The sequence below is a fragment of the Delphinapterus leucas genome, chromosome 4 (assembly GCF_059928025.1).
Source record: "Delphinapterus leucas isolate spDelLeu-1000000601 "Yukka" chromosome 4, BTC_Dleu_Yukka2, whole genome shotgun sequence".
Lineage (NCBI taxonomy): Eukaryota > Metazoa > Chordata > Mammalia > Artiodactyla > Monodontidae > Delphinapterus > Delphinapterus leucas.
Window position 1 is genome coordinate 57,856,374 of NC_143132.1, and position 14,319 is coordinate 57,870,692.

Sequence of the window (14,319 nt, forward strand, 5' to 3'; positions counted from 1 at the left end):
CAGGAAAGCGAGGGGCGGGGCCTACTAACCTATTCCAGATTTTCCTGTCCTCTTTAAAGCCCTGCTTTCGGAGAAACCCCGTTATCAAAGAGGAGAAAAGAGATTTTGGGTTTTTTTGAAAGGGGAGGGGCGTGTGTAGGAGGGCGGGGTGGGAGGAGTCGGGCTTTCACTCCCGGATCAGACGGGAGCGCGAGTTGCGCGGGCGAGACCCTGCGCTCTGAGGGTCGGCTTCCTCTCCCCCTCCCGTGCGGGCGGGGTGGTGCGTTCCGAGTTCCCAGGAGTTCGAGGCGGGCGGGTGCCGGTGGGGGGAGGGGAGTGGCGGTGGTGGTGCCGGCGGCGGCGGGCGGCTCCCGCCTCAGCCTCTGCAGTGGCGTCGGCGACGGCGGAGTTGAAGCAGCCGCGAGTGCTCGGCTGAGTGTCAGCCGGCGGCGACGGCTCAAGAACTGGGAGTTAGAGACGCGCGCACCGGACCTTCCGCCGCCGCCGCCGCCCACAGCCTGAGGCGCCGGGGCCCGGGGAGCCGGGGGGCAGGAGAGCGAGCTGGCCGGGGGGAGGGTGGGGGATGGCGCGGACCCTGGGGCCGGCTCCGCTGTGTCCCGGAGGCGGCAAAGCACAACTTTCCTCCGCTTCTCCCCCCGGGGCCGGGCTCCTGCTGCCGCCCCCGACGCCACCGCCGCTGCTGCTGCTGCTCTTCCCACTGCTGCTCTTCTCCCGGCTCTGTGGTAGGTGAACCTCGGCGGCCGGTGTGGGCTGAGGGAGGCGCGACCGAGGGTCCCGGGGCCGCGGCCGGGCCGGTGTGGGCCGCTCTCCCGGGCGGGAAGCGGTTGTGTTCGGCGGTTGGCTGCGCGAGCGGGTGCCGCGGACTTTGGCTGGAAACTTTTCGCCGCGCCTGGGGCGAGGCCGGGGAAGGGCCGGGGCCGGCGAGTGCGGCGCCGGCCGCCCGCTCTCCTCGCTCGCGGCCGCGCCGCTCCCCACGCTGCGGGCTGGGGTTCGGCGACGGCGCTTTCCGCCCGGACGCCGAGTGCTTCGTGCGCTTGGCTCCTCCGTGTTTGCTCCGGGGACCGTTACTTCCTCGCCTATTCGCGGAGGAAGCCGAGAGCGCGGACTTATGTGCTGGGGCTAAGGTGATGGGATGCACGTTTGCCGCCTCCTTTTTTCCCGGGTGAAACTTGAGCTGTGAGCCAGGATACCTTTAGGAACCAGAGCTCGACGGAATGAAGCCTTCGGGTTCCCACACCTCATCGCCTTCCACCCTGGAGAAGCACCATGTTAGCCCACCCTGCAGCATCCCCTACAGTTTTCTTCGGTCCTCCGGCCACTTTCTGCCCTGGCAGCCTCTGGATCGCATTGAGCCCGTCGCTGCCTTCCAGTTTGTGGGACGTCTGTCTCACTGTGTTTATTTTAGCAAACGCTATTTGTCCTCAGGACTTCGATGTATGTGTAAGATACCTGATTGCATTGACCGTGCCCCAGCTGTTCCGATCAAAACAAGCCCCACGCCTCTTCCCATTCTTCCCACGTTGTCTTATAGTTTTGTCATATTTGGGAGGTAGTCTCTTTGTAAGTTCACTTCCTAGGTATCAGAGACTAGAAGCCTACTTGTTAAGAATAGCTTTAAAAAACAGAAAAAGAAAGATCTCCGTTTCATGCAAGAGAGGTGGACTTAAGTGATCCTTAATGGAAGGCGGCGATGTGGGAAAGTAAGGCCACCGGTCTTTGGGGACTGGCTCTGTCTTTTGGTAATACCGGAACACTGCAGGACGTTATTCATTCGATGACTCTTACTTGGTGAGGAAAGTGCAGAAACAAAACTTAGGCTTGCTCAAAGCGTGTTTTACCTGAGACATTTTTACTGGTACATAAGTCTGCGTTGGATATCAGTGTTTAATGAAATCTTAAATGAAACCAGGAGTTTTATCAGTATTTACTACAAGGAGAGATGTGTGCGGATTTATTGGATGGTGTGATTTAGAAGAAAGAGAATCCTGTACCCCTGTACCGTGTAGGTGTGTCAGGCTAGCTGGTTATGAGGGAGGCAAAATTTTCAAAAGATTGAGTGCCTCTTATAGGCTGAGAATTTCCACTACCAAATCACCGTCACGTTTCAAGCACTGTAATGACACGTTCTGATTTACAGAGTATAGCATGATAGATGGCATGTTAACTAATCTGCATTGTTTCTGTAGTCCCACTCCCCAGATGTTTGGTTCCACTACACAAGTCTTAATGCTGTTACCACTTTAGATTGATGCGAGATTCTAGATTGAATTTGTGTACTGTTCTTTTCCATTCAGGAGGGTTGTGGATTACAGTTAGGTGGGAGGAAGGTGGGAGTGGATGTTAACAGTTTACTGTTCTGACTTAGATTGTGTTAAGGACTGAGAGAATATTTGTATCTCCAGTAAAGTTTTATCTAGCTAGGCAAAGCCCCGTAGAAGACTGAAGCAAGGTAATATGTACAGTTAATACAAGGAAATTGAACCTGGGTAATAATTTCATAGTGAATGTGCAAGTGAAATGTTGATTACTTTTTCAAGGAACACATTGGTTTTCACATGGAAGAAGAAAAAACTTAAAAAATATCTCTTCAATAATATGCTGTTGGAGGGATTTGATACTTTAGAGTCCTAAAAATTCAAGTAGTATAGGCAAATGGACTGTGATTTAGAGAGGTGTAAATTAAAGTTTTTAGAGTCAACTCAGCTTGTAGTTGTAGAGACAGACACTAGTTTTGTGTCACTGTGCACTGCTCATTTAAAGAGCTTCCTTTTTTTTGGCTTATAGTGTTATAACACCCTCATTTGTGAACCCTTATGACAAGTTTTTAATATCAACCTGTATTTTAGAATTCAGTCTTTGAATATGGCACAGTTGTCCTGATTTATGGATACTTAGTAAGTATGGAAACGGAATTTTCTTGTAACCTGTTCGTTGGTCTGATATTCATAGTACTACTTAACAAGGTTTGGCACATACTGATGTTTGAGTTGTTTATTTATTTATTTATTAAAATTTTATTGAGGTATGGTTGATTTACAATGTTGTGGGAGTTGTTAGTCTTAGAGTTGAGAAGATTTTTAGGCTTTAAAGAGATGACTATATGATTTGTTAATCAGAATGCTTTACTTTTTTTTTTTAACCACATACAGATTTATTATTATTATTTTTTTTGCTGCTGATATTTTTGATATTATGCTTACATTTAGCATGGCCTTAACTATGCTACACTTCTGCAATATCATCTATTAGCACAAGATAATTTTTATGTCATGTTAATTTTACTGCTGTAAAAACCCTCGCAGTCAAACTGGTAGACATGATATTCTGTAAGCTATAAAAAATTAATCAGATTTGCTGTTTTGAGGGTGTACATTATCTGTCTTATTTGAAGAACTGAAATTTTAAAATGAGAATTTTACAGGTTAACCAACTGTCAGGGTTGGTTGGTTTTTTGGTTTTTTTTGTGTTTTTTTTTAAAGCCTAAGAAAGTCCTAGGTGTAAAGGTCAAGAGAACTAGATTTTTCAACACTATCTGACTTGATATAAACCTCATTTATTTAATTATGGAAGTCCATATTTCTTTATAATGGCAATAATCAGTTCATAGGTGATCAGATTTATCTTACTTTCCCTTCCAACATTTTTTCTTGAGGAGTAGATAATATTAGGATACGGTATTGATGAAAGAGAAGGTAGACTATTTGACTTAAGTTCCAACTTTTTCCATTTTCAACAGGGTTATATCTTAAATGGATATTTAGAAGGTGATGGAAAAAAGATCTAATATGATGATTGAACATTGAACAGCACTTTCAGAACTCCCTGTGTTCATGGCGCTTGATAGGAACTTGAGGACATAAAACATGAATAAGGCAGAGTCCTGGCTTCAGGGAGCTTACAGCAGTATGATAGACATAACGTAAACAGATGGATAGGACAGCTCAGTATTTATGATAGAGATCTGCATGAGGTGTACTGTGGGTTACCCAGAAGAAGGATACCTAACCCATTAGGTAGAGATATTAGTGTAAACTGAGAAAAAAAATTACTTAAAAAAATTCAGTTGAGTTAGATTTTCTTATTGAGATTAGACATTGTGGTAGGTGGAATAAGTTTGCTCTCTCTCTGCAGTTTATGATTTAGATGCTAAATAAACAGTTTTATTCTGAAAAATGACTGCCACTTACTAGCTGTGTGAATTGTTGGCAAGTTATTTAACCTCAGTAAACTTAAGGTTTCTCGTCTTCTCAAAAAAAGGTTAATATCAGTTTGCCTATAGGGTTCTTGTCCTCTTGCCTGTAGAGGATTAAATGAAAGAATAAAATAAAACGCTTAGAATGCATGGAATGTACATTCAAATTTTAGCATTTATTTTATTGCACATTGTAAACCAACCAACCTAATATTTGTAATTCTTAAATTCTACGCTGATGACTTGAATAATTGAGTTTTCAAGTTGATTGACTTGCCGTATTTGTACTTTATGTCTTTCAGTGTATAGCCTAGTCAGTGCTCTTTAAATATTTGTTAAATTTACCTCGGGTAAATAATCAGATGACCAACTTTCAGAATGTTAGGATATAGTGAAATTAACTCAATGGTGTAGTTGTATGGAACCTAGTTGAATCGTCCCTTAATGATGTAGAATGCATTTTAGGACTGGGCAGTTCTATAAGATCACCCAGAATGTTAGTGGTTATATTGAAAAATGTGGAGTTGAAGAGGGAGTCATGATTTCACTTCTACCCTATGAAGTTACTGGTAGTTTCAGGTTGGAGCCTGTAATACATATTGCCCATATGAATCTTTCTGCATCCAAAACAGATATAATTGGAAAGTGAACCAAATTTAAAAGGACGCAAAAAAGATCAAATTTTCCTTTTTGCATTTAGCTACAGAATCAGAAATAGGAATTGGAAAAAGCTGGGCAATTATATATTTGTGGGTGTGTGTGTATTTACCGTTTTACCTTGTTTAGTCACTTACGCTTATATATAGATATATTTAGTGATTTCAGCAACTGATGCACATTTTGCATCTGTATAGTTAAGGAATAGAACTTACGGCTTCTTGCCTATTATTTGAAAATTGTTGAAGAGAAGCTGGCTGTGATACCCTTGTTAAAAAATAGTATTTTGGCATTCTGTAATTTACCCCTTAAAAAATTAGTGAGTTAATAATATATTACTATAGCATATTCTGTAATCTATTAAAGTCCTCATAAAATTGACAGTACTGGCTGTATGGTTTGTGAAAGATGTGGCATTTGATTAATAATGGCTATTAATGTGTAAATGTCGGATAAAATCAAATAACCTTTAAGTAAGTAATGGAATTATTTTGTGTACCAGGAACTCAGATCTAAAAATCTAAGCACCATTAATGTCATACTTTTGATTACCTTTTATATTTTTATCTAAAATTGTCTTGCACCCATATGCTTTCCTAAACTTATGATTTTTCTGTAAGGCTCTGACATAGTTTAATTATTTACATAAATAAAGTTGTGTATTTAAAATTTTAGTGAGGGCTGCCCCCTATAAGTCTAGATACAGCCATATTGCAGGTACTATAGTTGTTTTGGAAAGGATATTGTATTGCATACTTATATTATGACTTTTACATGTTCTCTTTAATATAACATCCAAGGAGGTTATTTTTCTTGTAACCCTATTAATTGCCCAACATTCATTCTGCTAATTAATATCAGTAGGAAGGAAGTACCTTGTAGCGTTATAAGTAGATATTCATAAACTGGAATTTGAGGCATGTGTAAAAACATACCAGCTCATATCTGGTTTAAATGACTAAGAGTTGATAGTATGCTTTTCAGCGTTTCTGACGATTATTTTGTAGGTGTAAGATAGTAAATTATACATGTGACTCTATAGATAGGAGAGGTTGTAATAGTTTTTTCTTTTTTTTTTAACTTTACTTGTTTTCTTTTAACTTTAATAGTTAAAAAAAAAAGAAAGGGACTTCCCTGGCTGTCCCCTGGTGGTTAAGACTCTGAGCTCCCAGTGCCGGGGTCATAGTTGCAATCCCTGGTGGGGGAGCTAAGGTCCTGCGTGCCACAGGGTGCTGCCAAAAAAAGTAAAAAAAAAATCAAACTTGCTCTTTTAGATAGGTTGGCTATTGTACCAGTAGAGGCTCTTTACTTTAAGCTCTCAGATTTCTTCAGAAGAAGTAAAATTTTTAAAAGAGGGTTGTCTATAAATCACTATTCTCAGCTAGCCAAGGTCAGCAAATGTAGGGTACGTGGATAGGTTCAGATCCTAGTTTCTAGGAAATCTTTTTCAAAAGAACATTCCAGGTCCCGCTATGGACTTATTGGATCAACATTTTTTGCAAGAGGTTTGGGGAGTGGAGCCTGATGATTGGGGCATTTGTATTTTGAGTGACATCTTCAGATGATTGTTTCTTCCCTGGATGGGTGCTATTTTTACAGCATTTTTATATATGATTTGACCACATATGGTCATTATTTTGTTCACTGTTGTACCCTCATGTGCTAGGCATGTAGTGGGCACTCAGATTTCTTTATTTCAAGTGCTTAATAGAAAAATAAAATTTAGTCTAAACCAGCACTGTCCAATAGAAGTAATGTGAACTATATACATAATTTTAAGTTATGGTGCCACATTAAAAAAGTAATAAAAGAAACAGGTGAAATTAATCTTAATATACTTTATTTAACACAATATAACCAAAATGTTATCATTTTAGCATGCAGTTGATATTAAAGAATTGAGGTATTTTACCTTTTTTATTTTTGTAGGAAGTCTTTGAAATCTGATGTGTTTTACACTTACAGATTGTTGTTTGGATAAGCTATATTTCATGTGCTCAGTAGTCAGGTATGGCTGGTGGCTACCATATTGGACAGTGCAGGTCTAAACTATTTGTGGTCTCCAAAGTAGGTTATGCCCTTCTCTAGCTCTTACTCATAAGGCCTAAAATGTTATTACTCTTCCTACCTACTCAAATTCTGAAGCGCCCAGTTTAAAATTAATTTTCTCTGTAAAGCCTTGCCTTACCACTTCTTTCATACAGTGAGCTTTTCTTCTTTATAAAGTAGTTACTCTTTTTATTCATTATCTAGTAATTTAATTGTAAGTTGTTTTGTGGTGTGTGCTCTTTGCAGTGAAAACCTTGCCTCAGGCTTCACTGTATGTCATCAGCATGCATCACAGAATAAACACAAGTTTTTTTGTAAACTATATAGGTTTTAACATGTCAGGGAGGAAGAAATTTTTCTCTACCCTTCTAGGTTCTTCTGGCTGGTCTAAGAGTTACATTGACATGAGACAGATTAACAGGAGAAAATCAAACAAAAGTTTAAGGGCATGTATACATGGAAGAGACCCAGGAAAACTGCCAGAAACCCTCACCTTAAATACCAACTTCTGCTGAAGACAAAAGAGGGTACTGGGGGTGGCGATTTGGGACTTCAAAGGGGAGAAAGGCAATTCACATGAAGATGGAAAAGCAAATGTTTGGTAAACAAATTTTTGCTGGGCCTTGCAGAGACTGTGGGACACAGAGTGGACTCTGATCTCTAGGCCCTGCTGAGTTTTCCCACCACACTTAGCCTGTACTTTTTGCAGATATCTCTGGTGATAGCTCAATTCCAGGAATAGGCCCACTATCTAAATTTTTTTAAGCAGTTAGGGGGAAGGTCAAAGTTTCTTCCTGAGTCTTTTGGGCCTTGATTGTTTTCAGCTCAAAATAATCGTGTGCCAAAGAGACGTTGTGGGGTGGTAAGTTTTGCTCCCAAACATTTGCTTTTTTTTCCCTGTTAATAACTTTAAGGAATTGACCAAATTTGCTATACAACAAAATGGTATCAAGAGAATACTCGGTTTATGATTTCATCTTCCATGTTGAAATAAAATAATAATGCAGAATAATAGCTGTAATAAGTAACTACAAAAACTTTTCTGGATTTGACTTCATTTCCTATCTGATGGTAGCTATCTTTCAAATCCTTAGTCCCTCAAGCAAATTCTGTTCATTTTTTCATGCTTTTAAGTTTAGAGCAATGTTTGCCGAAGTGTTTAATAGAACACTAGTCTCAGAAGATATGTTTTTGGAAGAAAGAACTGTGGTTGAATACACTTGGGAATGGGAAAAACTAACCATCATGGAAAGTCACTGTGTGCATTAGTTTATTAATGGTTTAAGAAATTCTTTAGTAAAATATTCTTTTTTGCAGTGTAATTAAACAACCTGTTATGCTGCAGAAACTTTGTTGTACAGGACACGCTATAGGAAATACATCTTTAGAGAGCTTTGTATATTTGATATTATGTTGATGTTGTTTCTATCTGTACCTTCCAAGATAGGGGAGGAATGAATATATATATATATATATATATATATATATATAAAATATACATATAATTCATTTATTTAATAAACTAGAAAAGGTTGATAGGCTTTAAAGACATTACTTGGTGAGAAAATTCTTTGTTGGCTTTTCTTTTTTCCAGAAATTCTTTTTGCTTTCTTTATCTCTGTCTCTTTATTCCCCGTTGTGTTACCCATTTTGAATCTGAGGTATTTGCAAAATTGACCTAGGAGGAATACAATTCTTCCTCTTTGGTATGGCAAAATTAGCAGTGTATTATTTACCCCAGGATATATGTAGTTTAAGCAGCTTCTGTGGGCTAGACCTCACTTTATGTATAACACATCACACTCTGGGTCTGAGTTTTAGGAATAGAGTGGGTTTATTTAAGATAGCTATTCTCTTTTGTAATTGAAGTGTACCAGTGCTGTTATTGGGAAGGACATGAAAAAATCAAGAGGCAGATATAAAAATAGGTGTACACAGCTAGGACTCCAACTTAGCGTTTGAGAACATTATATATAATCAAGAGCGTGCTGAACTCTTCTAATTGCTTCATTTCAGAGGAAATACAAAAGTATTAATGAAATAAATGTTAGTACTGGGAAACTGTGGTAAGATGAATTTCATATAGTGACTCTTTCTATGAGTTATCCATGATAGACATGATTGTTATTACTAAAGTATCTGAGGCCATGGGTTTCAAAACTTATTAATATGATATCTAATTTAGTCATAGCTACTGTGGGGTAGATTAAGATTTCATTTCACAAGTGTCCTTGTCATTATGAACTCCAAACTCCCTTCTAATTTGATTTAGATTAGAGATAATCATTCATGGTTATAAGTTCAATTTAATGTTAACTAAGTCAGACAATAGTCTATCTTTTATTTAAATCTGCTTAGTGATACCCTGGTTCCTTTATTTTAAATGCACAATTTTTAAAAAGGCTCTCTATTTATTTTTTACTGAAGAGATTCAGATGGGAGAAGGTACATAGCTAACAGTTCTATCCTCATTGAGGGCAGGGCTAAAACGTTATAGCATTTTTCACTAAACCATGAGTCTGCATATATTAATTGCTGTAGCAGCTACTGTAAATCCAAATCTCTGATTTCTGCTTGTTAAACTTAAAGGAGGTAAAACATTACCACCAACAAAAACTTTGAGGAACATATGCAAATAGTGCAAATGTATTGAACATCAACTTTTATAGTAGCTTCCCTATTCCTATAAGCAATTCTGAGGTTATAAATATATGATTATTTTGATGACATAGTTTCATTTGCCTAGTCCACATTAAAACCAGAGTGAATTTTAACTTCGAAATAACAGTAAGAAACTCTTCTTAAATTGTTACCTTCTGTTTGTTGTACACTAGTACAGTGTCAAAGATTCGTTATTTTTCTTTTAAAACTGGTATAGCCTTTTCAGTTGAATGACAAAAAGAAGGTATATCAGGGCTAGAATTCGTAATACTAATGAAAACATCTTTCCTAGCAAGAAATAAGACTGTTTAGACTGTTGACACTCTTTTCTGTATTTAAGATAGATTTTTACATTTTTCAGTGAAAAACATTGTCGACTTTTATTTAAAGATTTTTAAAAGAGTTAGCAATTATGGTGGCTATTTTGAAACCATGCATTGTTTATCAAACTTATTTTCCATATGTGTATAAAAGGATCTGGGCTTTCATATATTTTTGTTATGTTTATAACTGATAGTGAAAATGTTTAAATATGTAAGTAGCTGGTGAAACTTTTATACAACATGTTAAAAAGTCTCTTGTAAAAGCTTTAACACTAACAGCATCTGTTAAAATATAAAAACAAATCTGAAGTTCTCTAAGAAAAATACATTATTTTTCTTTGAGGATACTACTGTTGCTTTGCTGCCCTCTACAGTCATCTAAAATAGTCACTCTTGACTTTTCTCCCATGAAATGATTAAAATACTTCCTTGACTTGTGTCCTTTAAATTTCAAGAGTGCGTTGAATAATATTTACTGTCAAAATATGACAACGTTTTAATTAGTCACAACAGTTGATCTATACCTGTAATGCAAAAAATAAAAGGTTTACAGATTGAAGCAGGGGATGGATTGGGGACTATTGCACATCAATCAGGGAACAGATGATAGAGCACCAACCAAGTGATAGGTAGTGTAGAGGATATCACCGTGGAATAAGATGTGATGGCTGCTCCCAAGCTTATAAATCCATTTGTATGACTAACTGTGGGTTAAATATCTGTAATAACATACCAAGTAGTATGATACAGCCTAAGAAGATCAGTAAGGCTTGGAAGAGTCAGGAATGCTAATTAGAGGAATTGAAACTTTTGAGCTATATCTTCAAAGAATGATTCGAATTCGGACAGGTAAAACAGGGTTATTTCAAACAGGGGAGAGAATATTTATTAAAACATAAAGCACCTGTTACACAGAAAGGGCTATGCTAGGACCCTTGGGGTCTTTGCCCTTAAGAAATGTAACATTTAATTGTTAGCAGATTTGGAATTAGAAAATGGTGTGTGTGTGTCTGTTTTATACCCAGTTACTTAAGCTTTCTGCCTGTTTCAGTCCTTATACACTTAGCTAAATAATAGCTCCTTTATCGAGTTGCTGTGAAAATTAAATGAAATCCTTATTAAACTGCAGTAAAGTGCTTTACAAATACAGCTATCCATAACGCAAGGGAAAATGAATTGTCTCATGTTAGAAATATAAAGTGTTGTGAGATTGCAGAAGAAGGAGCAGTTTAACTGGGAATGGAGGAAGACTTAATAGAAGACCTAATTTTCTAGCTGAACCTTGAAGGAAGAGTTTTCCATTTCTGAGGGAAGTCAGTGGAAAAGAGAGCATTCCAGGCTGAAAAGATCACTGGACTGAGGACTCTGCGGAAGGAGTTAATGTTTCCATGTGGTTCAAGTATGAGCTTTATGGAGGGAAGTCATAGATTTTAAATACTTTGCTGATGCTGAGGAGATTAGACTTCGTGTGGGAGGCAGTGAGGAGCTTTTGAAGGCAGGTAACTATTGTCTGTCAGTGATTTGAGAATATTTTATAGCTCTGATAGCAAGGTAAAAGATATATGGGAGATATGAGAGACAAGTGAAGGGGAAAACCATTGCTGTTGTCCATAGTGTCCATAGTGTTGTCCATCCAAACATGGTGTTTGGATATCATAGGTGAGGAGAGAAGAGTTGGATATGAACTTATGTTTCTCTCTTGAATGACTAGAAAAGTATAGTAGAAGGATTGATGAATCAATTTGGTAACTTTTTGGAGGCATTTTAATTGTGCCTCTGGGGCATATTTTAGAGCTGTAGTTGGAAATTTGTTCTGAGAGGGTAGTGGGGGAGGATGTGGAATTGGGAATTATCAGGATCGAGGTATTTGGATTAGATAAGCTGTTTAAAGGAGAGAGGAGGCAGAGGGGGAGAAGAGAAGAGAGAAAGGAAGGAAGGGGAAGTAGGGAGGGGACTGGAAAAAATTTTAAATGTTGAGGTACTTTGGGGATTTCCCTGGTGACCCAGTGGTTGAGACTCTGTGCTCCCAATGCAGGGGGCCCGGGTTCAATCCCTGGTCAGGGAACTAGATCCCACATGCCACAACTAAGAGCCCTCGTGCCGCAACTAAAAAAGATCCCGCATGCTGCAGCTAAGACCTGGCGCAGCCAAACAAAAAAAAGGTTGAGGTACTTTGATTAGATAAGAGGGAGGGAGGGAGGGGAGAAATAATCTGGGAACAAATTCTTACTTGATAAATAGACCAACACATTTAGTAGTTAAGAGAGTGCATTGATGACTTAGTAATTTAGTACAAGTGGTTAGGAAAAGGGTCAAATTCCAAAAAATTAACTAATGAAGGGATAGTGAAGAAGTAGTAGGGTAGGGCCTGCTCTTGGGAAAGAGGAACATGAGCAAATAATTTGAGGGGAAAGAATAATGTATCAGTTATTGTGGGCTGAATGTGTTGTCCCAATATTCCTATGTTAGAGCCCTAACTCCCAATCTGGTGGTGTTAGAAAGGGTTCTTTGGCAGGGGATTAGGTTTAGATGAGGTCATGAGGTTAGAGCCCCCATGATGGGATTGGTGCCCTTATAAGAAGAGAAAGACACCAGAGCTTCCTTCTTCCACCATTTTGAGGATACAGCAAGAAGGTAGCCATCTGCAAGCCAGGAAGAGAGTTCTCACCAGAACCCAAACCATGCTAACACCCTGATCTCGGACTTCCTATCCTCCAGAATTGTGAGAAATAAATGTTTGTTTAAACCACCCAGTCTGTGGTATTTTGTTATAGCAGCCTGAGCTAAGACATCAGTGAAGGTTCTTAATTACGAACACTTAAAACTTAACTTTGATTAAAATAAAATTTATTGAAGGATATTGAGTGGTTCACGTATGGAAATGAAGAACCAAAGGAGGCTAGGCATCTAGAAACATATCCAGAACCATAGCCAAGATAATGTCTAGGGGCAGTCTGTCAAGGTCATTGCTTTCTGCCCCTTGAAACACTGGACATTGTAGCTTTGCCTATTATACTGACATTGCTGCTCTTAGAAACTAGATACGGTTATTGCCATAGCCCAAGAGTATATATTTTCCATGGCTGTCCACTACAGAAAGTTGAAGAAAAACTTTTTAATTTTTATGATGAGACTTCTCTGTCTTTGGGAGGGGGATGGGAAAAGAACATTGATATGGCAAGGTCCAGGAACAGAAAGTAAGTGGAAACATTAAAAACACAGATGGGAGAGGCTAATCTTAGAAATGGTGAGGGGCTCTTCTTTCTACTAGGCAGAGAAAAAAAATGATAGGTGAAAATACAGAGAGGTTTCCAGGTATAAGAGGGAAGTTCTGGAGAGGATTTCATCTTTATTGATTTACGTGATAAACTTTTAGAGTGAAGGGTGATGTTGGGACTTAGTAGTAGAACCTGTGGGCAGAAATGGAATAAGTCATCAATTAAGAATGAATAAAATGAAGTTAGAAGTCAATTGTTATTACTAGGGAAGAGAGAAGGATTTGTGATTAGAAAGTAATGGGAAAGGGGCTTCTGGAGTGCTGGTAAAGATTTATTTCTTGACCAGGATGATGGTTTTGTGGATATGCTTACTTTGTAATAGTTCTTACAACTACATACTTACCACTTATACTTTTCTGTTTGTGTGTGTATGTATATATACTTTGTTGAGTCTTTTGGATTTTCCATCTATACAGTCGTGCAATCTATGCATAATTAAAGCCTTATTTCTCTCCAATCCTTATACTTTTTTTTCCTTTTCTGTTGCTTATTGCACTGGCTAGGACCTCCACTATTGATGTTGAATTAAAGTGGTGACCGCAGGCATCGTTGTCTCATTCCTTATCTCAGAGGTAAAAAAGTGTTCAACATTTCAAAATTAAGTATGATGTTTGCTGTAGTTTTTTTTTTTAATAAAACTTTTTTTGATCAGATTAGGAAAATTTCTATTCCTAGTTTGCTTAAGAATTTTTATCATGGAGTTTAATTTTATCAAGTGCTTTATCTTAATTTTGAGATGATCATATACTTTTTAAAATAATGTGAATTACATTAAAAAAATGTTAAGCCATCTTTGTGTTTCTGGAATAATACCAGTTTGGTTTTGATGAATGTATCCTTTATTATAGGATTCAACTGACTTTTTAAAAAATTTTTTCTTCACCATCTATGTTTATCAATTAAATTGGCCTGTAATTTTTTTTCCTTATAATGCTTTTGCCAAGTTTTTGTATCAAAGTCATGCTAGACTCATTAAAAAATATGAGAATTGCTGCATCGTTTTCTATCCTGTGTAAGAGTTTAAGATTGGTACTCTTTTTTTTTTCTTTTCTTTGGTAGAATTAGTTGGTAAAGCCATCCTAGCCTGAAATAATTTTTTTATGGGAAGGATTTTTAGTTACAGTTCATTAAATAATCATGGTACTGTCTAGATTTTCAT

The 14,319-nt window shown here is 38.3% G+C and overlaps 1 protein-coding gene across 1 annotated transcript in view; it reads left to right on the forward strand.

Annotated features, from left to right (window-relative positions):
* Positions 1 to 337: 337 nt before the first annotated feature.
* Positions 338 to 14,319, forward strand: part of NECTIN3 (nectin cell adhesion molecule 3) — a 72,598-nt gene continuing 58,616 nt past the window's right edge. The window contains exon 1 of the mRNA XM_022597899.3: positions 338 to 722. Within this exon, the coding sequence (XP_022453607.1) occupies positions 563 to 722 (160 nt within the window). The 5' untranslated portion in view covers positions 338 to 562. The remainder of the gene's footprint in view (positions 723 to 14,319) is intronic.